Genomic DNA, 26,801 nt, shown 5'->3' on the forward strand with positions numbered 1-26,801 from the left:
ATTCACAGCACAAGAGCTTGGAGGTAGAGGATATATTCAGCACATGTAGGATGTCAGTCATCTGCTGCCAGTGATTTATTTTTGAAAAAAAATACTGTTTTCTTTGAATCATTTATATATCAACCAAAGTTTCTCATTGCTTGAGCTTCTCAAATTCTGAGCATGGAAATATGAAAATTTTTGTAACGTTAAGTCACTGGGAATTGTGCAATTAAACTTGGAAATATATGAGTCTGCGGCTAGCGTTTAAAACATTGAGAACTGCTGTCAGAAATCCATCCTTGCTTAAGCTCAGCTTGTGTTTTATTATGTCTCATCTTATTTTGGGCTTCTTTCATAACCCAGGTGTGAGTCCACAGCCATACAGTGTGAATGTGAAAAGCTGACTCTTACAGCCAGAGGGTTTTGGCGGTTTTATTTTTTTATTTAAAGCCTTTAAATAATCATCTATGGTATTTTACCTGGCTGAGGTTTTAAATTCCAGTACAGCCTTTTATTGCTGATCACAAGCACAAAGGTCTTCGGGCAAGGAAAGGCTTATTCAGCACTGCTCCTTTTCATGACCTGGGTTATTGTGCAGCCAGGATGCTCTGCACGAGGCTGGGGAGCCAGGAAGATGTAGCCTTCCCTTGAGGGAAGAAAATGAGAGCTTAAGTGGGAGCTGTGCTTCCAATGACTCCAATATCCCTGATGCCCTCAAGTGGATGCGCCTGGAAGAAATGGGAAAACAATTGTTCCCTTCCTTTCTTCCTTCCTGCCCCTGCATGGGGATGAGATGTTATCCATGGCATCAAGGTGATGGGAGTTTGCCCATCAAACTGTGTTATCCCTAGAGAGGGGCTGTATTTGTCATCCTGCCTTTTTCTGACCATGTTGATGCATATTTTAAAGACTGGGCTGTCCTCATTATGCTGGACTGTCCTCATTGACTGCCTCCGAGGGGGATCCAAGGCAGCAACTAATTCCAGCAAAATGGCAGCTGGAAAAACTTTTATTTCTGTATCTCATCAGTGAAGCAAGACCTTGATTTATCAGTCAGGGTGGGTACGTACAGAGATTTCTGTTTCCTTTAGGTAACTTCTGAGAGATTGTTTGGGGTTTTAGCAAATCAGATCAGTGGAAAAGATGAGAAAGCAGATGATTAACAAATAAGTATCATATAATTGTTACCAGTGAGACTGCTCAGGATAATTGTGCAAGTCTAATGAAGATGCATCTGGTGAACTTGTCTGACCTCACGCTTAAGTGAACTTGAACATCTTGCGTGTAATCATTGCAAGAGATGAAAGTGATGGTTGTGAAAACACGTGAACTTCCTTGGCCTGATTTTCAGGTGTGCTGAATCCCATTGCCTTGTGCTGAAGCCAAGATAAGATGTGACATACAGGTGCTCATTGCCTCGGAAAATCAGCCCACTACGGGAAGTTTCCAAGCGCTGCACTTGCTGCATTTAGTTCCTAAGCAGTCAGCATCTTACCAAGGGTCAGGCTCAAAGCCGTGCTAGAAGGATCATCCATAAGTGAAATTCACTCCAGATCTGTCTTCCTTCAAACAAAAAGAAGTCCTGAGGATTGAACTGCCTACACGGAAATAAGTTTTTTCTGATAAAACAAACCCCTTGGACTGCTGTGTGCTCCTACCTGTGATGTGTGCCTTGCCCCTTGTGAGATTAAAGCTTCTGACCTCTGATTTCATGTTCTTTGTTGGTAACTGCTGAAGTCTGACTGCCACTTCAAAAAAACACATTTTGGACTGAATATCCCAAAAAAACCATCGTTGCTGTGATAATCCATGGACAGTTGGGTGTAAACATGAGTTTGATTGAAGACAAAAATTGCTTCATGCAGGCAAGGCCATTAAAATAAACCTTGTTTCTAGGGGCTGTGAGTGTCCATGTATCTTACCCTTAGCCCGGCAAGCTGAGACAGCTTGGTAGGTACAAGCTCAGTGTGAAAAAGGGTTTGGGTTCCTCCCACCCTCCTGCTGGATGTGGTGGTGACCCTGTGGCATGGCCAGCTGCAGGAGAGAGGAGAAGCATCCAGGGATGGGTGTCCAGCTGGGCAGGGTGGGCTGAGGGCCTGGCGGTGCCAGTGGGATCTCAAACACTGTCCCCATCCAGCAAAACTAAATTTAAAGTCACCCTTAAATGTCGTCTTGCAAGTGGAGATAAATGGAATGTGTTCTCATGGTCAAATTTAAGCATTTGCTTAGGTGCACTCTGAAATTGGAGAATAAAAGAAGAACAATCTTTTCTCAAGAGCCTCTTGAAATAACCAAAGGATAACTTGAAAGGGCAAATTCTCACGCTAGCACTGAGGAGAAGTACCAGACTGAATTACTTTTCTTTGCGCTAAAGTAGCAGTGGTGCTTGTGATCTCTTAAATCTCTTGTGATCTTTGTACTTGCAAACATTGTGAAGAGAAGGACTATTGTTACACTTAATTCATTATGATTATTTTAATTCATGTATCTTTTGAACCTCATGGCTTTAGAAAAGTAAAATGAGATTAAAATTTTTCACAGGCTTGTTAAGGAGTAGGCTTGTTAAGGAGTAAACTCGCTCCCTCTTTTTTCTGTGTTGAAGAACACTTGTGGTAGTCTGAGTTCTGGAAGCAAAAGGAGCTATGTTTTGGAACTGTTTTAAATTATTTGTTAGAAGTTTTATCCGGGAGGAAGAACTCAGCTTGCTAGCCCAGATATTTCATACATTTTTCTCAAGATATGCGCAGAATTCGAGGGGCAAGATGAACCTGCACTAGAGGTTTTTACTTTATTACATATGACAAGATCTACCACCTTTATTCCCGACCTGTGGGTATCTGAACAGGTAACAAGTATATGAGTATTTTGTAATTTAATAGCCATGCTCTTGAGAAGTACTTGTAGTTCCGAAGCCATTGTGTATGTCTTCTCCCAATTATGACAATGACATTAACTTGAAGATAGAAGTGGCATTTTATAAACACTAGAAGGTAGAGTACAACAGTAATTTAGATGTTTCTTAAACAACCCTACCTGAGAAGCACTGCGAGATTAGATGTTACTGAAGGCAATGTGAAAAGGTCAAGTTGATGTGGGGAGCTTTGCAAGGAAACAGCCTCATCAGAACTTTTCATGTTGGGATAAGATGTTCAAGCCATAAAATGAGAAAGAAAAGTACATCAAGAGCTGTGTTTTGGGAACGATGTCATCTTCTTTGTCGTCGTCTTCTGTTCATTGAACACTCTTGCAATATTCAAAGCCTGACAATGACAGGAAGAGTACCACAGGTGCTGGAAACCTGTGGGAACCGTAAAAGATTCCACCAAAGGCAGATGGAGTTCTTATGTGCCTGCTTTGGTATGTGATTCTTCTAGAGAATGGAAGAGGAAGAGCATTTGAAACCCTGAAGGCAGTGCCCTGGCCAGGAGGTGCCTCTAATCATCTGTGCAGAGCCATAGAATAAGTTTGAAGACAGCTCTGCCTCTCCACCCCAGTCAAAAATTCCCTCACCTCAGAGACACCGTTCTCATTTCATGTCTGCTCAGTAATGAACAGGAGCACACTGCCTGCAGGTGTCTGTGCTCTGTGGCACAAAAGTGAAGCCTTTTGAAATGCTCTGTGACTTACCAGGTTCCAGCTTAAACTGGTGATGGCCTACCAAACGTTCAGGCAAACAGAAGGTGTGGGTGAGTTCAAGGGATGTCTAAATTTCAATTACGTTGTACTGGGAAATCAACACCTCCTGCCCCACCTGGTCAGCAGCTGCCTGAAAAGCCCCATTCTGGCCCCAAAGGGGAATGTGTATGTGACCTGCAGCCTGTGTTCCATGGAGTCCTCACCCGGGCCACCAACCTTGTGAGGCTTTCTGATCAAAGACAATAACATGTATTTGGTTTCTTTGAAATAACAGCCTTCTGATGCAACCATGTGGGTTATGCCCAGAGCTGGTGAGTGTCTCTTTTCTCTGGAGTCCAGACTTAGCTCAGCATTTAATTACAGTTGCTCACTAAGGGCCCTGCTGCACCTTTTGCAAAGAAAGGATCTTCTGCCTGACTCACAAGCCAGTGTGTTGAGTTCTCCCTATTTAAAATTCCCCTGGTTTTACCTGTTACTCTTCTTCACTTTTTCTCTTACTTTGCAGCCCTACAACGCTAAGGAACATTTTGATTCCTCAGTCACACTGATCACATTTTATTAGTTCCATCAGATAAAATTTTCCTAAGCCTGCAAAGCCATCCAACTACCTAACAACGTTAAATTTGCATTCATGCCTCATTTTTCAGCTCTCAAGGAACAGGGCATGTAGAGCTTTGACTCTGACTCCTTGGGAACGAGGGGGTTTGGCTTGGCTGATGCATGTCTGTGTGTTACATGGCTTATTCTCCTCCTCTGAGGGCAGTAACTTGGTTAGCTTTTAGTCAAACTTTTTCTTCCCTGTCAGCTGATGTGTTCTGGAAGCTCATGCTCTTGCCAAATCTGACAATTTTTCTTACTAATTGACTCTAATGTGAACTACTCTGTGCAGCCCCACTGCTAGCTGATAAAAACAAAAAGTAATGAATTTTTGCTTAACTAGCTGATTTAATTAAAATGTTTTATACTGTACTTGTATGGTTTCTATAAATGGAAAGGTAATTTTGTTTAATGAGTTCCTAACCAAACATAACATTCCTGACTGTATGTAGCCAGATTTGATAAAGGTTACAAATGCTGCGATTCCACTGTTTGCTTTTGGAAGTCGTGATGATCAAACAGCTTACTTGGGTGCTTGAAATGCCCTGTCAGGATTGGTTCCCTCTATTCCTGTTTATACCAGAAATTATTACTATAGTTTTAGGAGCAGGGGAGGTTCTTCTCTGTGTCTGAACACTATCTTTAAAGTGAAAGTCTATTCATTATCTTTAAAGTGGAAGTCTACTGCCAAAATCACATCTCGTCGTCAATTAGTGGCTTCTCTGCAAACACATTAATTTAATGCCCCTGCTGAAGAACTGTGAATGCTGGAACATCTTGCTGCTAAAACACTGGTTTTCAGAGCACTTTGACACAAATCATTCATGAATAGTAGTTTATGCCGTGATGGTAATGGGATGTGACATGAAACAATCTTTGATTAAATTTACCACAGCTTACAACTATTAGTAAATAAAGCTAATATAGATAGTCATCACAGAGTTCTAGAATGTTGATAACGAGAAAAACAGATTATAGATTCCCTACCTGTGCAGTTCCTAAATAATACCTTCACATAGCATGACTATAATAAATGAAAGTCTAAAATAAAAAGTTTGATCTTTTTAAAACTACTTTTTTCCCCCGTCTCCAACTTCGGCAAATTCAGCAATGACCTAAATAAAAAAGGAATCAATTACCCTAAAATAAATAAATTTGCTGTTTGTTCTGCAACCCTTTCATTCTACTGTATGAGAACACAAAATGAAATATCTTTCTCTACAAAAAGATCAAAAACTGGGGAAATGGTGCATTTTGGGAAAAAAGGGCTCATTCGTCCTTCACTGCCGTCCCTGATGTCAGCAAAATGTTGTTTCCTTAGAACAGAATTCATGCAAATGTTTATTTTGCAGTGCTCTCATGTTCCCTTTGTTAAAAAACTAAGCTCTATTTTCATTGTCTTATTTTCTGTTTGGTAAATATCATTTTCTCATGTCCTTTTTGCAGCTACCATGGAAACAAGCAAAAAATGCTTCATATTAAATATTTTTAAATAGCTTTTTTTTTCCCTGATAGAAAATAGTACCAGTTTTCAAAATATATATTGATATAGGAGCTGAAGGGAAATATGTTTGAGCAATGGACTAAAGGTGGCTTTGTATCCCCTTGTATTGATAAAAGTATATTAAAAATACGTTGCCATAGTTAAACCCTAGGAGTGACACTAGAAACAAAGCAAGCCAAGTATTATTTCTTTTGTGAAAAATGTCTAGTGTGAAGTGTTAAAGATCCTATGAAAATATTAAGACTGGCATATAAATAAAACAGGTTAAATCATAAATAATTTTGATACTTGGGAAATAAAGGCCTTATTTCCTCTCCTCCAATTGCAGGTACTTTTTATTGCAATTGCAAGAATAATATATTTTAGTGCTGAATCCAGAGCATTTCATTTTGCAGGTTGAGCCCTATAAAACGAATAATCTCCAACAAACGTACCCTAAGACTCACTGTTATTTATATGCAGGGAATGGTGGCTTATTTACCCAAACATTCGAGTGATCCAAAATGTTCAGCTAAGCAGGAACACAAAATATGATATTATATTATGTAAATGGGTTTGTGATACGCTCTGCTGGATAATAACTTCCAGATGTCTCCGTAGCCAGAGGCTGACGGATATCAAAGGCAGGTTGGCTGGGAGGGCAGACGAGCCAGCTGGCGAGACTGGCTACTGCTAAGTGTAGCGGAAGGTGAAAGCTGGTGCTCCTTCACACTCACTGGTTTTATTTGTGGACTAGTAAAAAGTCAGTGGCTCGCAGCCTTCTTGTCACGAGCAGGACAGGGCTTGAGGGGCTGTAGGGATCCCGCGTGTCCTGTTCTGTCAGGGAATTATTTTTTGACCTCTTTTGTGAGCAGAGGTTGAGTTTAGTCCGAGTCTCCCAACAAATGAAAGGCTGACGAGCCACAGACCAACACTGACAGGAGCTTATAGACTGCCCAGGTGGCAATTCTGACTTAGCCTTTATTGCTGGTGCCAAGTGCAGACAGGGAATGTTCCTGAGCTCTCAAGAATCATGGTGTAAGTGGAATTAGTTGAAGCACCCTGCAATCCCACCAGTTTGGAGGAAGGTTTCCTAAATCTGGTTGAAGTCTGACAGTCTCTTAGGGGTTTAGCTCTGTGTCCTCTTCCAAACACAGCAGGTTGTATTCACCATTGTTAAAGTTAATGCTAGACTGAAAAGGGACTGGAAATGACTCCTGTGAGATGGCACTGAAGTTTCTGAGGTGGACTTCAAGACACCTCTACACCTTCTGTGGAACAGCCTGTGAGAAGAAATTTCCTCTTCTTGCAGAATGCTTGCAGAATGTGGACTTTAAATAATACAGCCAGCCCAGCACACATTGCATCTCATCCTTGGCAAGCTCTGAAAGATTCTACCCCAGTGTGAACACTAAGGCATTAGATCCCACTGAATCCAAATTCTCCTAACAAGTTTATATCCCAGCATGGGCTTTTCTCCTGTTGTTTTTCTTCATCCCACACTTTTTAATTACTTTTTCTCCTTGATCTTAAAGGTTTTCATCTGTTATGGCTCCGCTGTGTTTCTCTAGCTTATCAGTGTCCTAAAGTGATAGACAGGCATAATTACTGAATTGCCTGACTATTTTGTATCCCCCTTTAATTATCTATGTATCACCAGAGACCACGCTCACATGTTCCATGTTTGGTGTTTGATCCTGTTGCAACAGATTATAAATGTCACCATATAATTTTTGGACTGGAGAGTGGACTTCACTTTCCACTGGGCACATGTTTCATGGATGACCCTCTCAGACTGCACGTGCCCATCCCCCTTGTGCCATATGTAGGAAGGGGATGGCACCTTACAAACACATCAGGAGGGAAACCACCCTAAAGCAGCAGCACTAGAGGTTCTCAACTTGATTGTGGGAAGGACTATGGGCAGACTGTGTTCTGGTGACACTGCAAAAGGTAGCGATAATATTTTATCTTTTCAAAATGTCTTGAAATTCCAGAAAGCATATGGCCTGTGAGGCCATGAGAGAAGGAGCAGTTGTTATCTCAGTGAAAACTGTTATTCAGCAAAACCAGAATTGGAAGCTGTATTTTAGAATTAATTGAATTTGGTGTCACATTCTGCTTTTGACTTGAACTTTAAATTCTTGTAAACTTGAAAACACAGGAGAGTTTTCCGGGGCTCGCTGTTAGTCGATGCTGTTATTCCAGAGATGTTCTTGGATGTTTCAGTCAAAGATCTGAATAGTTCTGGCATTTATACTCACCAGACTTTGTTACTGCATTTGTCTCACAGCTTTTAAACAGCAGAAAACATGTACAACGTATTTAAACAACACCAGAGAAATTAAGGTCATGAGAATGCATTGTCAACAAATGAAGATAAAAAAGAGCTGTTGTTTTAAAAAAAAACAAAACAACTGTTGTTGCAAGATGCTTTTGAAATTCTACATATCAAATTCAGAGTCATGTTGATGATTTATTCTAATGTAGGAAAACATCATCAAGAGTGACAAGCAAGCTAGTCACTGTCTAGTCACCTGCCAGCAAGTATTTCATACAGACTAAAAAGGCTGGTATTTCCTTGCTGAGCTGACACTAATTATTTCAGTATACATGGAGCTTTGGGATTCATGTTAATTCTCAAGTCTGTCTTTAGTTCAGACTCATTCCACTGTGTAAACTCAGCAGAGCACAAATTATTTGACCATCCTTTCATAATCTGTCCCAATGCTCACTTGCCAATTATATAAACTGATCCAAATACCTGCTCTCAAAGGATCCTCATTTGGGAATCACAAGCCAATTAAAAAAATAGGGGATATCCACTTTTCTGTGACTCACGTCTCACAGTCCTGTTTCATGTTGACGTGCATTTCTGTGTGTCTTCTTTAGATAACACTGTTTTCATCAGATACCTTTCTGGTAATAACACTTTCTTTAGATGAAAACTCTATCACATATAACATATTGCATCCCCTAGGAAGGAGGAGGTCAGCAGTGCCTACAAGTATCCTGACTTTCCCAAGAAAGTCTCCCACTGCTGCATCGTGACTCTGTTTCTTTGTTCGTTACACACTTAAGTGAGTATTTTTAGAACAACTTCTAAATATTGAGCCATGGTTCTGTGATTTTGCAGCAGCGTAGTGACAATGCTTGTTGAAGGTGTATAAACAGCACTTAGGCAAAGACAACCCCGCAGTCACCTTGGTGGCATGAGTGTGAGAGAGGACCTGAGAAACGTGCCTGTGTGTGTGACTGAAAAGACCCTATTTATCTGTTCTGTGAAAATTCAGCTCTGGAATGGGCTCATTTTTAAGGACTGCGTAAAAATAGCTGCATTTTTGCACGAATGCTTCCAGTCCTTGCAGCCAGTGGATGTCTGCCCTCCACAGGTAACAGAGATCAGAGCCACCATCAAGCTGTGACAATGGGCTGCTGGCTGCTGTGCCCAGCTCGCAGCATCCAGAAGGGCCACACAGCTTTGAAGCCACCTCTCAGTTCAGAAGCTGTTTACCTTTCATATGCTGTTTAGTTTTCATATATTTATATAGTCTTGAGGTGAATTGCACTTCCAGATCAGGAATTGCACTTCCAGATCAGGAATTGAAATGCGCTAATAGATGGATTTACACCAAACTCTAAGCCCCAAAGCAACGATTCCCACTGAAATCAGTGCCTACAGATAACTGTTTGTAGGATGTTTGAGTTTGAATGTTTGGAGTGAGACAAGAAGTGAGCGTGGCTTAAAATGGCAGGAGCCTCAGAAAATACTTTGATGGGTTTTCCCACACTGTTCTTGTGTTTGGGGGCATGGGGTTTTGGGTTTGTGGGGGTTTTTTGAGAAAAATAACTGAAAATTGTAAAATTCAGAGAACAGTATTCCCACTGGATCTTACCTCAAATGAAGAGAATGTGACTTGCAGTCTTTGTGATTTATGAAAGTTTAAACATTTTCTGGTGGGAGTGCAGGTCACCATATGGTAACAAGAGCTTTGATAGTTATCTTTTCTGCAGACTTTCTAGAAGTAATTGCTGAAATCCTAGAAGGCCATAGAGTATTTAACTATTGGGACTGCATATCCTCTGAAGAGCCTTTCCAAATCTACATTTCATTGATTCATCATTCTGTAAGGCAGAAATTTTTCTAATAAGGAGGCAGTCTCTCTAAGTCCAGACCAGGGTCTCAGCATTTCCATTTTTATGCCACAGCATTGTAACATTTCCAGTGCCAAAGTATGCCATGGGCAGAATCCATAATTGAAAAAAAAATCACAAAGGAGGACTCAAAGGCATCCCAAATAATGAAAATTTACTGCCTGAAATGTGTTCCAGTTTTCCGGCAGTGTGGGGAGATGTGTATTTGGGATTTATGTTCAAAACCCAGCCCTTACAAAATGTGTCATGAAGCACTAAGAATCTGAACTAATGCACCTTTGCAGCCATGGGTCTGACTCTCCCTCTGGTTGAGGTTTGGTTGGACTGCAGAATACGTCTGCAGAGCCACAGACTGCAGGTTATTGTAGCCTTGCTTGTGCTCAGTGCCAGACTATAAAGCTGGACTCATGACATGGACTGTAAAGGGATCCTCTCCCTTTTTTTGTGTGTTCTGGTAGGTTGTATTTATTAGAAATTTGCAGAAACTTCTTTACTCCAGTGTTCTGCTAAATCTCCCTGCAGCTGGTGTAATGAAGATGATACATTCTGGGAGGCATCTTGATTTGAGAGTGACAGCTCCATATATTTGTGAAAATGAAGTGGCAGCAGAGCTGCCAGCAAAGCATATTGTGCTTTGTTCTGTGTGGCCGTTTGCACGCAGGGAAGCGCCACTGTTGGGACAAGTCCTGAGAAGTGAGGAAGAGGCTTAACTGGGTTTGCATTCTTGTTTCCAAAACAGCCAAAAGGCAGGAAGACACTACCTGGAGACCTGGTGCAGCAGCAGAGTGACACTCTGCTCCCGTGGCGGCAGCATCAGAGCGCCAACGGTCTGCGGAGGCAGAAGAGGGACTGGGTCATCCCACCCATCAACGTGCCAGAAAACTCCAGAGGACCCTTTCCACAGCAGCTGGTTCGGGTGAGTTAAAATAAGAAAGAGTAATAATAATGGTAATAATAATGGTCATCTTGTAGTGGGTCTGGTGAAGCAGTAGGAGTGGTCCAAGTTTCTGGAGTGGGACGTCTGGCCCGAAGCACAGACTTCCTCCTCATGCAAGAACAGTTGCCTTTTACATGCTGCTGAAACCCATCTTTTCCGAAGTGCCTTGCCCCAGTTTCCCTCCCCAGCTGACGGCAGCCTAATCACCTCCTTCCAGCCAGTCCCTCAAGAGACTCTGGCATTGCTGCCAAGGTGGCCCTTTGCCCACTCTCTCATCCAGAAAACGGCTGCAGGTGTCAGGCTGGGTTGGTGGCACCCAGCGACGAGGGGTGCTGTGTCCTTCCCTTCCGATGCCGGGTGCAGATGTGTGGTGGCCTGGAGGAGGTTGGCTGCCTGCCCCTGCTGCAGATGGATCCTGCATCCTCCCTGTGTTTCTGGTTTCTTTCTTCACAAGGATAATCTCTGAGATCAGGTTTACCCATGTGGTTTTCTGTGATGATTATGGGATGACAGGAAAAGAAAAAGAAGGGAAAAGGAGTGTTTTATAGAGACATTTGGTTGATATGTTATTGCTGTTGGTAAGTGTTAGCAAAATACAAATACGTGTTGCTATTCCTCTTGTGGGTGCTGGTTTCAGTTTTTGGAGCAGTAGAGTGATTAGCTGTTAAAAAAAAAAAACATTCCTTGGCAGACTCTTTCGGTTCTTCCCTTGGAAGAAAATGACGACAATTATAAAATTTCTGAAGTTATTTTGAGCAGCAGTGGTGTGTCCTTGGCATCCCTTCTCAGGAAGTTCATCTAGTCATCTTGAAACAGGGCCTGGATTCACAAGTTGCATCATTACAGCCCGTGTCTTGGAGGAAGAAAGGTACTTGCTGAGTCCTTTGGAAGTTCAGGTGAACTTTGCAATGACTCATGCGATGACTGAAGGTGCGTGTTCCCAATTCACCAAGTATTGGGTAAACTCGGCTTGTTGGTGTCATTTCTTTGTGCAGAAAGGAATCAAAAGTAGCAGGTGATAAATGTTTTTATTTCTGTCCTAGAAAAACAGGGAGGGAAGCCAAGGAGTCTTTGTGTGGTCAGCAGTGCTGGGTATGGAGTGACCCGTTAATGTTTTGTCCTACTAAGCGGAAGAAATATCTGAAGAGGAAAATAACCTGATATGTCAAAAATATCTTCCTAGATCACATTAATAATTTAGATTAAATCCTGAATTCCTGTGAAAAACAAGGAGAGTACTTGAAAAATGAACTTGGGCCCTGTCCCATTCCCTGCTGATTTCTTTTGAGCTTTGACTAGACAGAGAGAGGACAACTTGGCACCAGCTTACCATGGCAAATTTGTTGATTTATAAGGACTGAAATCTCTGTGGCACTTTTCCCCCTACAGTCTGGAGATGAAACAGAAGGACTCGAGTATGCAAAATTCCAGTATTAATAAAAATGGCAAATAATAAATTTTATATAGCTACAGAAGAATTTATATTCATGACTTAAACTATGAGTAACCTTGGAAAGATAACCTGGCTGATGGAAACACAGAGCTCCCAGATTTTCAGCAATATATTCCATTGCAGTTTTTGAAAACAGGAACTGGAGGAAACACTGAAAATGAAGTAAAAGTGGGGTGGAGAAAAAAAAAAAAGAATTGGCTTACAAAGGGCTGCTTTCCTTTTCACCTGACATACAGAAAGCATCGTAATGACAGGGAAGATCATACAAAGAGTGCAACTTGATTAAGCGTGAGACCCCTGATGTTTTAGGCTTGGTTTGAGTTTCTGCTTATCTGCAGCATCTGGCCCGTTTGCCAGCGCCTGAACATGAAGCTTGGGTGATTCCTAGCAGGAGTTACAGCTTCCCCTGTGTCTTTAATTATCCAGAATAGGACAAATCAACATCTTCAAAGATCAGCACTATATGATTATTTCCATCCACATAATCTTCAGATTGCCCTGGAGCATTCTGCTGTCTCATAGATCTAGGTAACAGTTTTGATCTGATTTCCTATGCTTTTGCTCACTGGGCGCTGAATATTTTTGTGTCCATCTGCTCACAAACTGGAACCAGAAGTGCACATGTGAAGTTGCAGCTCAGATCCCATTTGTACAGAAGCAGGTCTGTCACAGTTTTATCTGCTGCTTTGTATAAAACACTCAAACCTGGAACCAGCAGGTTCTTGGACACTGACCTTTTTTTCGGTCCAGAAAGCCCTGCCTGAGCTTACATTTTTTTAGGTATAACTAATGGAAACCAGTCCCTCTATAGTGCTATCTTTGGTTCAGGCTTCCTCCGAGGAGAGGAAGGGGTGGCATGAAAAATCTGAGCACTAAAAAACCAAAAAAACCCTACCAGAAGTACATTGTAATAGCACCACTTGCTGTTTGCGTTTTTATAGGTCAGACTAATTTGAAATGCATAGGCAAATCTTTCAGGTTCCCTCCTACTCCTGCTTCCTATTGTGAAGGTAAAAATTCCATTTTATGGAAGTTGATTAGTTACTTGTCAGTATTTTTAGCAAGGCTGTGCCTGAATGAAGTTTAAATCATATCAAAGGTGAATGCAGCTTGATGGGAGCCACATACCTCGAAAGGCAGCCCTATCTGGTTCAGCTGGGATCAACTATAATTCTCTGCTCATTAAACCATTTCATTCTGATAAAATACGTTAAATGAAAAGTTTTTAGAAAAAAAAAAGAAAAAAGGAACATTATCCCTGCCAGAAAAAAAACCCTGTTAATTACAGGGTTTTTTCTTTCAAAGGAACATCCGTGTCTGTTCATATACATCAACCACACTAACTAGGAAGTGTATGTCAGAAAAATGATAGCTAAAAAAATAATAATAGGAATTTCTAATTAGTTTTGGCTGCTGAAAAGATTTAGTTACTCTTCGAAGAGTTTAAATAAACATCTGATATTTATAAGCTAAAAATATTTTCTATTAGTAAAAAAAATGTTTTGCAAATTTTGCTTTTGTCTTTTAGCTGAGAAAACAGTTATCAAATTTTATTGATATATGCTTATTTATTTTGCAAACATTCATGAAAGTCTTCTGTTTAATTTCCTTGTGCTTCACTTCCACCTTTGTATTAGGAATAATATTGTACATGCTGTGAAATATTTCTCTGTAGTGAGGATAATTTCATTACTAATTGTCAGGTACTCTCATTATTATAACTATGAGGTCCATGAAAATGCCTATTAAAAATACAAAAACAATGTGAAATCCCCCTCCTTCTCCAAGCAAATGACTCATGCAGGCACACTGATCAACTAAGATAATATATTAAATAGTTGCCCCCTTGCTGAGCACCATCTATTTTCTCACTGACTCATCCTTTTTAGCTACATGCATAGCTAATTCTTAATTATCTATTATCTAATTATCTATTAGCTTATCTTGTATTTCATCGTCTTTTGAACTTCAAAAAGAATCTCAGTTTTGCATCCATCTGCAAGTCTCTAACCGCTTCTAGAGGGAATCTTGAATCAGTTTTCAAGGCAAGTTTTGGTCCATCTCAATGGGCTGCATGAAAATAATTTGTTTTAAAAAAAGCAGTCTTGTGCAGGACTGGTCTGTGGTCATGCCATGCTTTAGGTAATGGGCTCTTCTATCAACCACTGCAACCATGTTCACCTTTATGAGGGCTCCAAACTTCCAGTTCATCTCCAGGATCTTTATAGAGCTCTTAGGAGCCTCCTGTCTTGAACTTCGTGGACACTCATTTTTCCACCTTGCCTTCATTTAACATGGAACTGAAAAATGTGGTATTTCCCCATTAGATCTCTTATGTTAAACAACTTGTTCATTCTCATTACACCAGCATGAAAATCCACTGAGGATGACCAAGACAGGATCTTGGTGCTCTTACAAACCCCCTTAATTGCATGTTACAGGCGCAGCGTGCGCTCTCACATCCGAGCGCTGGTGATCTCAGCCACAATAATTTAAGTGAGTAACAGGAAATAAGAGGAAAGGGTGCATTTTATGTAAATTTAATCAGAAAGTCCTGAAGTAGTTTTTGGAAAGTTAGCAGAGTATAATATACCTGAAGACTCTTGCATTGCTTCTTAGCGGAGGTGTCGTCGGTAGGTCGGGTTTAGCGCAGCACGTTAGGAACCTGCTTTAAGCTGCATGTTTTAAAGAAATTTCAAATGTACATGTCAAAAAATTAGTGAGGTGTCTTATTTCCCTTTCTCCATTCGCTTGTGAGTCGTGAGCCAAGTCCTGGTTTGGTCACACACACACATAGGAGAGATCAATACCAGAGCCAAGACCATGGCAACATGTGCAGAGAGCTCCTCTTCACACAATTAGAAGACCCCATGGGTGGGTTTAGCACATGTTAAGCTGTACTGTGACATTGAATACACTCTAGAGCTCCACAGCCCATCCTGGAGCAGGAAACCAGTGTAGTGAGACAGTTCTCCAAAAGTCTAAAATCCTGGCGTTGGAGATACATAAGACATACTGAGCTGTGAAATCTCTGCTGGCTTGGACCATCAGCCCTCGATATTGCCATCTCCTTTGCTCATCAGGACTGGTTCAGCATGTGCTTTTGCACTTGTTTTAAATAGTTTTATTGTAGGAAATCCCTCATGCCTCCTCTATCACAGCGTTGCTCACTGCTGTGAAATTGGCAGTGCAGAATCCATTAGCTCCCAGCTGCAAGACAGATGGCATCTGTCTGTGGTGAGAGAAGGTTTGTTGAGAAAAGGCCTTGCAAATGCTTCCCAAAGGACGTCAGACCTTACTTTTCCTGAGAGAGATGCAGACAGCCTTGATTACAAATAGGCCTAGATCTTCCTTGTTCTCCACAGGAACAGGTGTTTCTTTTGCCTTACCAAATACACTGCAGAGTTGAAAAAAATGGCTAGTTGTGGCTCTCAGTGCACCTCACCTTTGGTACCTGTGTGAATATCACCAGCTGAAATTCAGAGATGAGGAGATTTGGTCTTTATTGTAACACTTAGACTGAGATAAGAAGGAGTGAGCCCAGAGGGTGGAGAGGAAATGGGACGTTTTGCAGGTCCTGTTGCTTTGTGGAGGCACAGCCTTTCTTTGAAAGCTATTTCAAGGATGTAGATTGTGACAGCTCTTGCTCTTGACTGTGATTTCACACCACAAAAGAACCTGATGCCAAAGAGAGAAAGATTAGCAGGAAAATGCTTCAATAAATCTTTGTGTTGCCACAGTCTTGGCTCTGGAATTGAACTCACGTGTGTGTGTGACCAAACCAGGACTGGGCACATGACTCATGGAACAAATGGAGAAAGGGAAACATGGCACATTGTTACTTTCTCGACTTGTCCATTTGAAATTTCTTTAAAACATGTAGTTTAAAGCAAGTTCCTAAAAATATCCCACACTATATGTACTCCTCAAAGGACATCCCCTTTTTTAAGTTCTCCCTGGCGTATCACCGTGCCATTCTTAGTCTCCAGCATTCACAGAAAGGGAAGGACAGATCCTGGTGTAAATTCACGAGTCTCTGCCAAAGCTGGTGGGGCTACCCCAGTGTGAGCCATTTGGGAATCTGGGTCGGAGGAAGCAGATGCCCAGTGTTTTATGGGCTTTCCGTGCACGCGCACGTACGGCATTATGGATTGAAAAGTGCAGCTACAGCATAAATGCTCCATTTAAAATTCTCTTACAACAGCATTCAAGCCTATACTGTAATTATACATATTGTATTTCCTTGTATTCAAACCCATAGGGAATTTATATTGTCCTTGCTAAAGCCAGAGGGACTGAAGGAAAGCAGTCATTTAATGATTCAGCTGTCTTGGGCTCTATGATTTAATCAATCATATGAAAGAAATTTTTAGATTCTTTGTGTTTAGAGTTCTCTTGTCTGAGCAGAAAATGTTCCCTTTTTGAATTGCTTTAATAGCTGTATTTATGCAGCTGAAAGTTCCTTAAGAAATGAAAGTAAAATCAAATTGCTGAGAATGCCTAGATAATTTATCGGAGAATATTCAATTAGAATATATTAATATTTTAGATTTCCATCATTAATTTAATATTCAGAGATTTAATTTAGTCGTTGAATTGCTGTAGTGCCATGCGTGGGTAGGTTGTTAGGCTGAGTGCTTAAAACACCTGCCACAAATGGGTGAATCTCACTTTGATTCCCAAAAGCAAAAACGCCTTTCTACTGACATAAGTCTTGCAGCAAAAACTCAGACACTAAATCTTGCCTGTGCTCTGCATTTTTCAATAATTGCAGAAAGGAATAATACAATCTTCTAGCAGAAATAAATGCAAGAGCCTTATTTATTTATGCATTCAAATCCAGACTGAGGGGGAATTTGGTGCTCTGTGGTTCTGAGTTTGTCAATGTATTACTGAAGAATTTCATTTTGCCAGCCTGGCCTTGTCACTTACTCAAGGAGAACCTTCGTAAGTGCAGGTGGGATTTAAAGGTGATTGACACTTTGTAGACAGCTATCAAGGACTCCTGTTGCCCAGTTCAGCTAAAAAAACTGCCCTTGAATTTTTGCCATTTTCTAGGATGCTTTGGGAATAGCAACCTGAGCAGAAAAATGCCCCATTAAATCATAAAAAAACCCCACTAAATCATGAAATGCCATGTGATTTGGAAGTGATAAATCTCCATCAAATATAGCATCCCAGTTGCATGAAAGGAAATGGAACAATTTTTAATTTCTCACAAAACATAAAAACTGAGATTCTCAGAAGCCACTGGCAGCAGTGAGACTGCTCCCACTCTCATTGGGAAGTATCAGAATGACATTTCAGAAGTCTCAAAAATCATTGATAAAAATATTTCTGATTTTCTTCACGTTTAAGCAGAATGGGGTACAGCAAGTCAAACTGAGAGGAGATTGGGATAACAGACCAGTGGTCTGACCTTGTGGTTGATGTTTCAAAGTGTTTTGCAGTCATTCAGCCTCCCCATGAGGCAGTGGGGTGGGATATACTACCAGGTATTTGTGACCCTACTACCAATGACTACTGGTTAAATAAAAATTGTGAGTTAGAGACATGGAATCATAGAATTGTTTAGGTTGGAAAAGGCCTTTAAGATCATCGAGTCCAACCATGATCCATACAGCCTTTGCATAGGTGTTTTTCTGTACAGGATCTTACTTTTTCAACCTGTTTGCATAGCTGAGGATTGTCTTTCACAGATAAAAAACCAAGTCAGGGAAGCTGTGAGTGGCTTTGTTTGAGACCCCAGAGCTGTTGCCATGGCCATGAGCAGCACTCTCTGGTTATCAGCATCTGGACCTGTCCTTGAGTTATTTGAAGAATCTCATAAAGGACTCAGGTTTTAATATAGTATTCAGAAATCTTTTGTTGATGGTTATAGTCACTCACATTATTCCATGTCTGAGTTCAGCTGCTACATCTGTGCATCAGGTCTGCTAAAGTACAAGCTTTTTTCTCACAGTGATACAAAGGTGCTTCTCTGCCACAGCCAGGGACTGAGCAGCAGCTCCCACTCTCTGCTACATCTCCATCAATTCCTCCACCACCACCCCCATCCTGCCCACACCTTTTAGCTCCTGCTCGAAGGAAATGTAGGAAGTACAGAAGGATAAGTACCCCTCACCTCGAACTGTCACATCAGGCACACTGCAAAAGAGTTCATCAGTCACTCCAAAGAGTATTTAGCTATAATACCCCATTGCACATATTGCAACATATCATTACCTCCCATCCTCTCCAGAAAGTGAGATAACTGTAATAGCCACTCAGTATGGCTGTCATTATGTGTACAGGCAAAGGCAGGAAGGCATAGTCAGAGCTAATGTACCCAGCTCGTAAAGCTATTGAAAACCTGTAAAGACAGAGTGTACACAAAAACAGAGGGTTAATTTGCTTGGAAAAGAGATTTGGTTTCTCTCATGCCTTTCCCAAAGTAAAACAGTAATAATGAAAAAAGCTGAGACAGGAACAGACAAAGAACTTGCAATCTGCCTCTTTGCTGCAGGAGTTCATTCTTTAACACTCATCACCCACATTAGGTGACTGTGGGACTTGGCTTCCTTGATTTGTTGAAATGGAGTCCCAAAGACAGAGTGGTGCTGTGTGGGTGTGAGTTTGGATTTGCAGAATAATGGTGCAGATATAACCTTGACAGCTAGGCTGTTGCTGATATTCACTGTATCAGGCTGGAATGAGATAGGAATTAAAAAAGCCACATCTATGCCTTTTACTTCCCTACTGTTGCATATGTTCTTGCTAATCTGCACTGCTGAAGAATTAAATTCAGCACTCTGGAATTTTGGATGTCAGCTTTTAAAATTTTAGGGAATTTACTCTTGGGCTGATTTTAAGCTCTCACTGCTGTGGTTAATTGTTTTATTTATAACAGCTGAGATTTTCAGTGATAAAGGTGTCGCCATCCAAACCCTTTCCCAGCTGTCTCTAATGCAGGCTGATGAGAGGAGTAAGCCATGGTTAGATGATGGGGTAGCAAAGAGTGGATGCACAGTAGTGTAGCCCCATTAAAGGCCCCGTTTCTTTGCAGTTTCTTCTTTCCCATAGTTCTTACTGTATTTTTTAATAATTACCATATATTTAATAACATTCATTTTTGTTGCTAATTTCCTTAATTTAAAGGACATTTCCCTCCTATCCGAACAGTTAGACAACTTAAAAACAAACAAACAAAACCTTGGATTATGTTAAGGGAAACATTTTGCCCAAGGCAATTTGGATATCTGCAGATGGTAGTACTGAACATTTTGGCCCTTGTTCAGCAGCGATTTTAAGTATGTGCCTAAATTTGAGCCTTTAAGCAACTCCAGTGGCTCTTCAAAATTTATTTGGTGCACAAATAGTGCCTTACCGGGTTAAGACCAATCACCCAGCATTGTGCAGTACCGACCTCTTTGGCTGTGCTTATCATTTTCATTAGATTTCCAATTTTAATTACATTTCTCTGCACACACCAGTAGTGTACAGAGAGCATGGTTCCAGATGTACACGCACACCAGCCTTTGCATATGTCCTTTTTGTTCTAATATACACCAGAACCTGCCCTGAAAAGCCACCCAGTAGACCTTAGTTTCATGTTTCTGGCACTAGGTAGAGCAAGCTGAATTTCTTTTCCCTCCATGAACCAACAGAAACTCATGCATCCCCTAAGAGCCCCTGCAGCTGCTGGGTGGGTGAGCTCACTCATTAGGAGGGACAGAGAGTTGGTCACAGGTGTGGGAGGTTTTGTCTTCCTCTCCATGGAGAAATGAGCTGTTTGACTGCAGCTGACCCTGACTACAAGTGCGCTGTGGGAAAAGCTTCTAGGAAGAGCAGGGGCTGTTAATGCTTCATGAAGGATGAGGGAGACGTGCTGGTGAAGGACGTCAAGGTGGGTGGCTTTTGAGTCATGGTGCTGGGCTCAGCTAGAAGTGGCTGGAGGGGAAAGCAAAGGACTTGGCCAAAGCTCAGGTGCCCTGTGTAGAATAGAGCAAGACAGGAAAAGAATGAAGAGAGGCTTTGATGTGGCTTGTGGTGTTGTTTTGTGGTTCTGGAGGGCTGCTGAGCTGCATCCAGCCTGGCACACCTCCTGTGGGGTTGTGCCTCATCACTGCTCTGTTTCTGGACATTGAAAGGCAAAGCTGGGACGTGGCAGCTGGGGCACGATGGCTCAGCATGGGCTGTTGTTCTAGTAAGGTGATGTTTCAGAAAACTTTCACATGTGTGAGGTGTCTCTGCCTCAAGTCTATGCACAGTTTTTGGGGTGTGTGTATGCAGCTGAAAAACAAGTCATGCCGTGCATTCGTCCTTGTTGTAACAAACCACCCGGGCGTGCCCTCCCCTTGCAAAGCTTTACTTTAGTAATTCCCCTTTAGTAACTGGGTTTTGGAAATCGGGACTAAGCCTCTAATGACTCAAATTATAAACCCCTAAAACCAAAAGTTTCTAGTGGAAATATTAACAGACCTTAAATGCCGTAGTGCTGGTGGGCATTGCCAGGACAGTTGCCTTCCTGACTGCTTCTTCCACTCGTGATCTCTGCTCATTTTAATCAAAACATCATGACCTGAGGAGGTTTTTGCATCTGTGCTTGAGTTTGTAGCCCTTTTGGGCTGTTTTGCAGTTGATTTATTTGTTTGATTTGCGCTTCAAGGCTTTGAGAGCTGTAACATTTATTGAGGCAAAGAAGCTAATTTTCTTGTAAAAGGGAGAGGGGGGCAGTTTAAGGAGGAGTAAAGGCTGTGTGGGCTTGTTTCTGTCTAAAAATGAAAAGCATGATTGTGTTGTGAAAAGATTGGACATGGACCCCTTGGTTTGAACCTTTAGGGAATTTGCAGTCCCTTGTCCTCCAACAGCCTCCTCTCTGCTAGTTAAACTCCTCTGGGGAAAAGGTAGAGCTGCAGTGCCCCCGTTACTGTGGGACTACAAAAAATTCAGTGAAAATTGCCAATTTTCCTATTTCGAAGTCACTGAAAAAAGTGTGGCAGCTGAAAGGCAGAGTTTCTGACCACCCTGTGAGTTATTTGGAGTTATTTCTGAAGTAACATCACTGGAAGGGAGCATATTAGTAGAGAGAGAAAAGGAAACAAAGATTAAGAATCTGCACTAAAAAGTGTTGCTAGTTAATCCACAGCCTTCGGAAGGGATTTGTGTGAGTAGGAAAACAAAAATAAATGTTTGGCCAGCTTACGTTTTCAATGGTGTGGTTTGCAGTGAAGTGATGACACAATTTACTTACCAGTAAATGGCATTCAACTGCCTCTAACAAAAAGAAATTACAGTAGAAGAATCAGACATCATCAGAGCATAAATCCTTTATGGAAGATTATAGCAGTTATTTATTATTTGAAAGCAAAGAATTGAGAAGCAAGGTGGCAGTTTTCTTTCAGTCATGGGAAATGCACCCTGTAATGTCTCCATGGAAAAAGGAAAATGCTGCACCAAAGCATTCCCATTCAGCTCAATGGCAAAACCACTATTCGTTAGCATCTGTTTTTGCAGGGGAACTCCTGTTAAGAGAGGAATTTAAATATCGGAGGAAGCATTTCCAACAACTGTCTGGGTTTACCGAATATTTTTCAGGCAGTGTTATGTTTATGGCACAGATTTTTGTATGATGCTAAAGGAAAAGGCAATTCAGAATTTATGAAACAGCTGCTCTGTCTTTTGAGTACCTAAGGGACAGAATGACACAACATATATGTATTTCTGAAGTCATTAAAAAACAACTTTCTCTAATTCCTTTTGGGCCATAACCCATGGTATCTACAAGTATTAAACCATTTTCTTTTAATTTTTTAATTGGACATGAATACAAAATTTAACATTCAGGTATAACATACTATTAGAATATCAGCTCTTTTTCTACTCCTGTATCCATTCAGTTGTTAAATGTCCCCCTCCCTTCCTCTTTTTTTTAACCTCTTGTTCTTAATGAGACTTCCTCCTTCTCCACATGAATCTTTATGTAGGCAACCTCAGCTCTTGATTAATCAGTAATTAGGGAAGGAGTCCTACTGATTTCAAGTCTTTAGTATCATACTCTCCAGCTGAAATTCAAAACTAAAATCTGAGGGAAAGCCATAATGTCAATATTATGCTATATCTAACCATATGATGACAAAAATCACATCAGAGTCAGACCAGGTATATCTATTTATATAGGCACAAATCTGTCCTGCTTGATATCAAGTGTAACATAATCATAATTCTCTCCCATAGCTGCTTTCCTCACACATTCCCTGCGATTGCCTGCCTTTGTCACCATCAGCATTCAATATTTCGCCTGAAAGTTTACTACACCCTCTGTCATCTCATCTGACACGTACTGTTTCACTTCATGTTTGCTGAGCAGTTAGGGCCCAATTCAAAGTTTAATGAGCCCTCATTAACCTCTGTAAGCTTTGGATCAATCCCTTGTAGTCTAATACGGTAATAATGCCGGGGTATTATGGAGTTAAAAGCTGCCATACAGTGGTCTGAGGATAAAGTCACTGCGGGCGGGCGGCTTAATGGGGTATTAATTGGATAGAGGGTATTCATAAGTACTGAGCAGTGAGTGTGGATATTGTTGAAAGAAGAGAATAAATGCTGAATGGTGTGATCTTAAACGAAGGAAAACTCGAGGTTCCCTTTGCATTGTTCTTTGCTGTGATTGTGGATCAGGAATTGGAGGAGTTAATGCTGATTGGCACTGAGTTTTCTGGCCCAGGTTAATGGGTGCTGTCACTCACAAGTCATCTTCTCTCTCATAATCCAGCTCTGAAGTTCTGACTGCCTTGGCTCCATCCACGTAATTCTCCAAGAAACTAAGTATTAGCAAAAAGGTGGTGTCATTGGAAAGGATTCATCAAAGGGAGCTGCTAATTGCACACAACAGCTTTTTCATTTCCTTTTTTTCTTCTCTGGGATAAGGTGCTTTCAACACAACATTTAAAGTAACCCAAAATATTGTTTCCTGAGCTCTTGGTGCTGCTCAGCCCACTGTCAGCTGACTCTGTATTCCTGTGAACTGCACAGAGTATCCCTTTGGAGCTCTGAGGATAGAAGACCTACACCAAGTCATGTTAGAGCAACCCATATTAGTATTTTAATCTGGTTTTGCAGTTTTCCCCTTTTTGTACCCAAAATACTGTTAATTCTTGGAGACACTCCATTTCTACCTCAGGCGGTGTGCAGACGATGATCAGGCACAGTGAAGAATTAGTCCTTGTTGATTTAGATTCCCTCATGGTCCAATAGGATTTGGATACCTGGTGCCTTAGCAAATCCTACCTCATGCCCAGATGTCCTTAAAAAGTGGATCTTCATAGCCCAGGACTATTCTCTTATTTGTTCTCTGCTGTGTCAGGATATACTACACAAGGCTGCTGCTCCCCCTTCTGAGCTGATGCCACCTATGCACTGTGAAGGTTTTGGGTAGTTTGACATCATCTTTTCATCCAGGAGGGAGGACAGATTCCTTTTATTTATTTATCCTAGATATTCTCTGTGCTTCTTGCCTTTTTTTAGAGAGCTGTTCCTTTCCTTCTGTGAAGCCACAGATGCAACACATCCTGTCTTCCTCAGTGCAGCCAAGTGCTTTTCCCTTTGGGCTGGTGACAAGCCACTCTTTCCTCCTTATAGCTAAGGAAAAAAGAACAGTCACACATGTAACCACTATAGAAATGTTTTTCCAGAAACTCCCAGTCCATGCTAGCTCCAGAAGACATGTCCTCATTCTCCTTTATTTTTAAGCAAAAGGCTGGGTAATAGCTGTCTCTGCAATTCCTGTCCCAGCCTACAGTTCTTGCCCATCCTAATCCCATGTGAATGAGGCTTGAACATATATGCTAGGAAAGGTTAGGAAATTCTACTTGGTTTGGTGCTGTCCTGTTTGTTGTTCAATTGATTAAGCAGCTGCTAAAATAAAGTTTCCCTCGAAGGAGTTCCATAATGCCCTTCTCTGCCCTCCAGAGCAATACCTCAGCCTACATCCCTCCCTCCCTCGTGTCTTCACATTTCCAGTGCTGCCCTTACTCCTCTCCTGTTTCACAGTTTTGAGTCCTACCTTCACATTTTAATTTTTGCTGTGGTGTGTTCCTGGGAAGATCTCAGGTGGTACCTGTGCTGCTGCTCAGCTGTTTGGGATCAGGAGTCAGTCACAATCCCTGAAAACTCTGAGGTTGTCTGAAGTCTTGTCTGTCTCTAGTTCTTACACCTTCAGTTCCAATCCTACATCACTCCAAACCTTTCTTCTCAGGCATGAGAGTAAAAAATATTAAAAAAACCCAAACAAAACCAAACAAACAAAAAACCCCGAACAAACAAACCAAAAAAACCCTGAACACATAGACTTGCAGTGTCTCCAGAAATTGAGAATGCAAATACAGAGCAATCTGTGAGGAAACACTGAACATTCCCACTGTTGGTCTCTCCATGGATTTATGTACCAGTTAAATGTCACCACTCCAGTTTTCTTGAAAGGCTGCTGTGTTTTCTTGCAGGACAGCATGGGTGGAAGTGTGGACATTCCACAACCAAGGGTATTGCTTGAAGGGCTGAATCAAAGTGTGGGAGATCTCATTAATCTTCTCCATTCAGTCTTTCTGATTGAGCTTTTTTTATTTATAATTATATATCTGCCTGATTGAGAAAGATATTTATCTGTTCAATTAGAAGATGAATGATCAAGAAGAAAGGATGGACAGGATGCTTTTAAAGCCTTTCAGCCCCATAGTTGTAGCCACTTATACTGATAGCTTACACTGGGAAATGGAATGTGAATCAGAGAAAACATGGGAAATAATAGGAGGAAAATTCAGAATCCATTTCTGATGAGTTATATTAAACCCAAAGATCTTCCACTTCATAGAGAAATTATTTAAGTTTTATGCAGCTTTTGAGATTATGACAAGCTGAACAACTTGTTCTGGCTTGGTGCTCAAGCACCATATGGTACTACTTCAGCAATTTGATGTGATATTATGAATAAGAGTGCATGAGTAGTGAAATGTTTGGGGTTTTTATATCATATTGGCCTTCTGCAATAGACATTAAAAATGAATTCTGTTTAGAGTAAGGGAAGGAAAGAAAAAAAAAAAACAGACCTGCAGGTTTCAATAGCATAATTGCAGCAAGCAAATGGAAAATGAATCTCTGGTGATTAGGAAACCAGTTGCTGACAGAATCTGTTGGACAGGTGGGGACAACCCGTGTTCTGCAGATTCTGCTCTCCTTTTAGGTATTTTCTGGTACAATGCCAGTATTATCTTTAAGGAAAAATCTTTATATGCTGTTTTCTATGTTCAAGACTAGTGGTTTGCAAATAATAACTGTTAAGTGAGTGGAAATTGTGTGTAAAAATGAAATTTTAGGCTAAGCATGTAATCTCAAGTGTGTGAAAGCAACAGTTAGCAAAAGATACCAATAAAATCTCAATGTCCCTGTCTGTAGAAGGGCCATCACTCTTCCTTGTGTTACTTTTCTACTAGTTGTAGGAAGTTCCTTCCTTACATTATGTTGCTAAAAGCAGTTCATGGATAGCAGAATGTGACTGCCAAATTTTGGAGGATGAAGTAGTGTGAAGATGGGAGGTCTGGTACAATTGGCAGGCAGTGATCTCTCTTAGTGTGTCAGTTTAAAGTGAATTCTGTAGATACAACAAATCCCACCTCTGAATATATATATTTGTGATTATATATGTATATATAGATATATGTGTGTGTGTATATATGTGTACAGAGAGAGGATTGATTTGAAATAAGTGTGTATGTAAATCAAACATCTGAAGTCAGCCATGGTCAGTGGAGGAGACCATGTTGGCATGTGATTGTGCAAGACCCCATGAGCTATAACTGGGGATGGAATTGGGTCCACTAGTCCAGATCCAACAGGAGGAATCACTGGGAGATGGAGAGTGGCACAGGGTGTGTCTGAGGATCCAGGACCTCTTTCTCTTTCCTGTAGCTGAAAAGTCTTGATCTGCTGACAGAGATCAAAGCTGGGGCTTTGACCCAACAGCTTAGAGGATATCAGTGGTGGGTAATTTTATCTTCTCTTTGTTTTCAAATGTACCTTAAATGGACAAAAGAAATATTTCTCAGCCTGTCAGAAGCAGAGACTGGTGGAGTTGCGTGTCAAGCACTGGCTAAAGGCAGATGAGCCTGGGACTAGTGCTGTTCCTCTTGAAGTGTTTGTTCTGAGGTGGCAGAAGGGTCTCCTGACCCTTGGGGTGCAAAGGAGAATTTTTCACACATTCACTGACATTTTGGTCTCTGTGCCTGCTGCAAAGAAGGAAGGAAGGTCTGTCCTGTGGACAGCAGGTAAGATCCTCCTCCAAGGTGAGGGTTGGGAGCTAGAGCTGACTTAAACTGCAGCAAAAGGTGGCTGCTGGGGCTCAAATCTATGGACCTCTGTAGCTGTGGCTGCACAGAGCCTGCCCTGATGCTGGTGCTACAGCAGAGAGGCCTTGGCGAGCACATCCTTCTTAAATGCTGAATTTCAACCGCTCTTAATGCAAGAAGAACCCCTTACCAGACTCCTGGAAATAATTCTTCCAGGCATGTTTTCAGTGTCCTCAACAT

The 26,801-nt window shown here is 41.3% G+C and overlaps 1 protein-coding gene across 1 annotated transcript in view; it reads left to right on the plus strand.

Annotated features, from left to right (window-relative positions):
- The window catches only part of CDH4 (cadherin 4), a 426,465-nt gene that overhangs the window by 261,069 nt on the left and 138,595 nt on the right, over positions 1 to 26,801 (plus strand). Inside the window, exon 4 of the mRNA XM_027646096.1 lies at positions 10,593 to 10,769. Within this exon, the coding sequence (XP_027501897.1) occupies positions 10,593 to 10,769 (177 nt within the window). The remainder of the gene's footprint in view (positions 1 to 10,592; positions 10,770 to 26,801) is intronic.

The sequence above is a fragment of the Corapipo altera genome, unplaced genomic scaffold (assembly GCF_003945725.1).
Source record: "Corapipo altera isolate COAL_440 unplaced genomic scaffold, ASM394572v1 64, whole genome shotgun sequence".
Classification (NCBI taxonomy): domain Eukaryota; kingdom Metazoa; phylum Chordata; class Aves; order Passeriformes; family Pipridae; genus Corapipo; species Corapipo altera.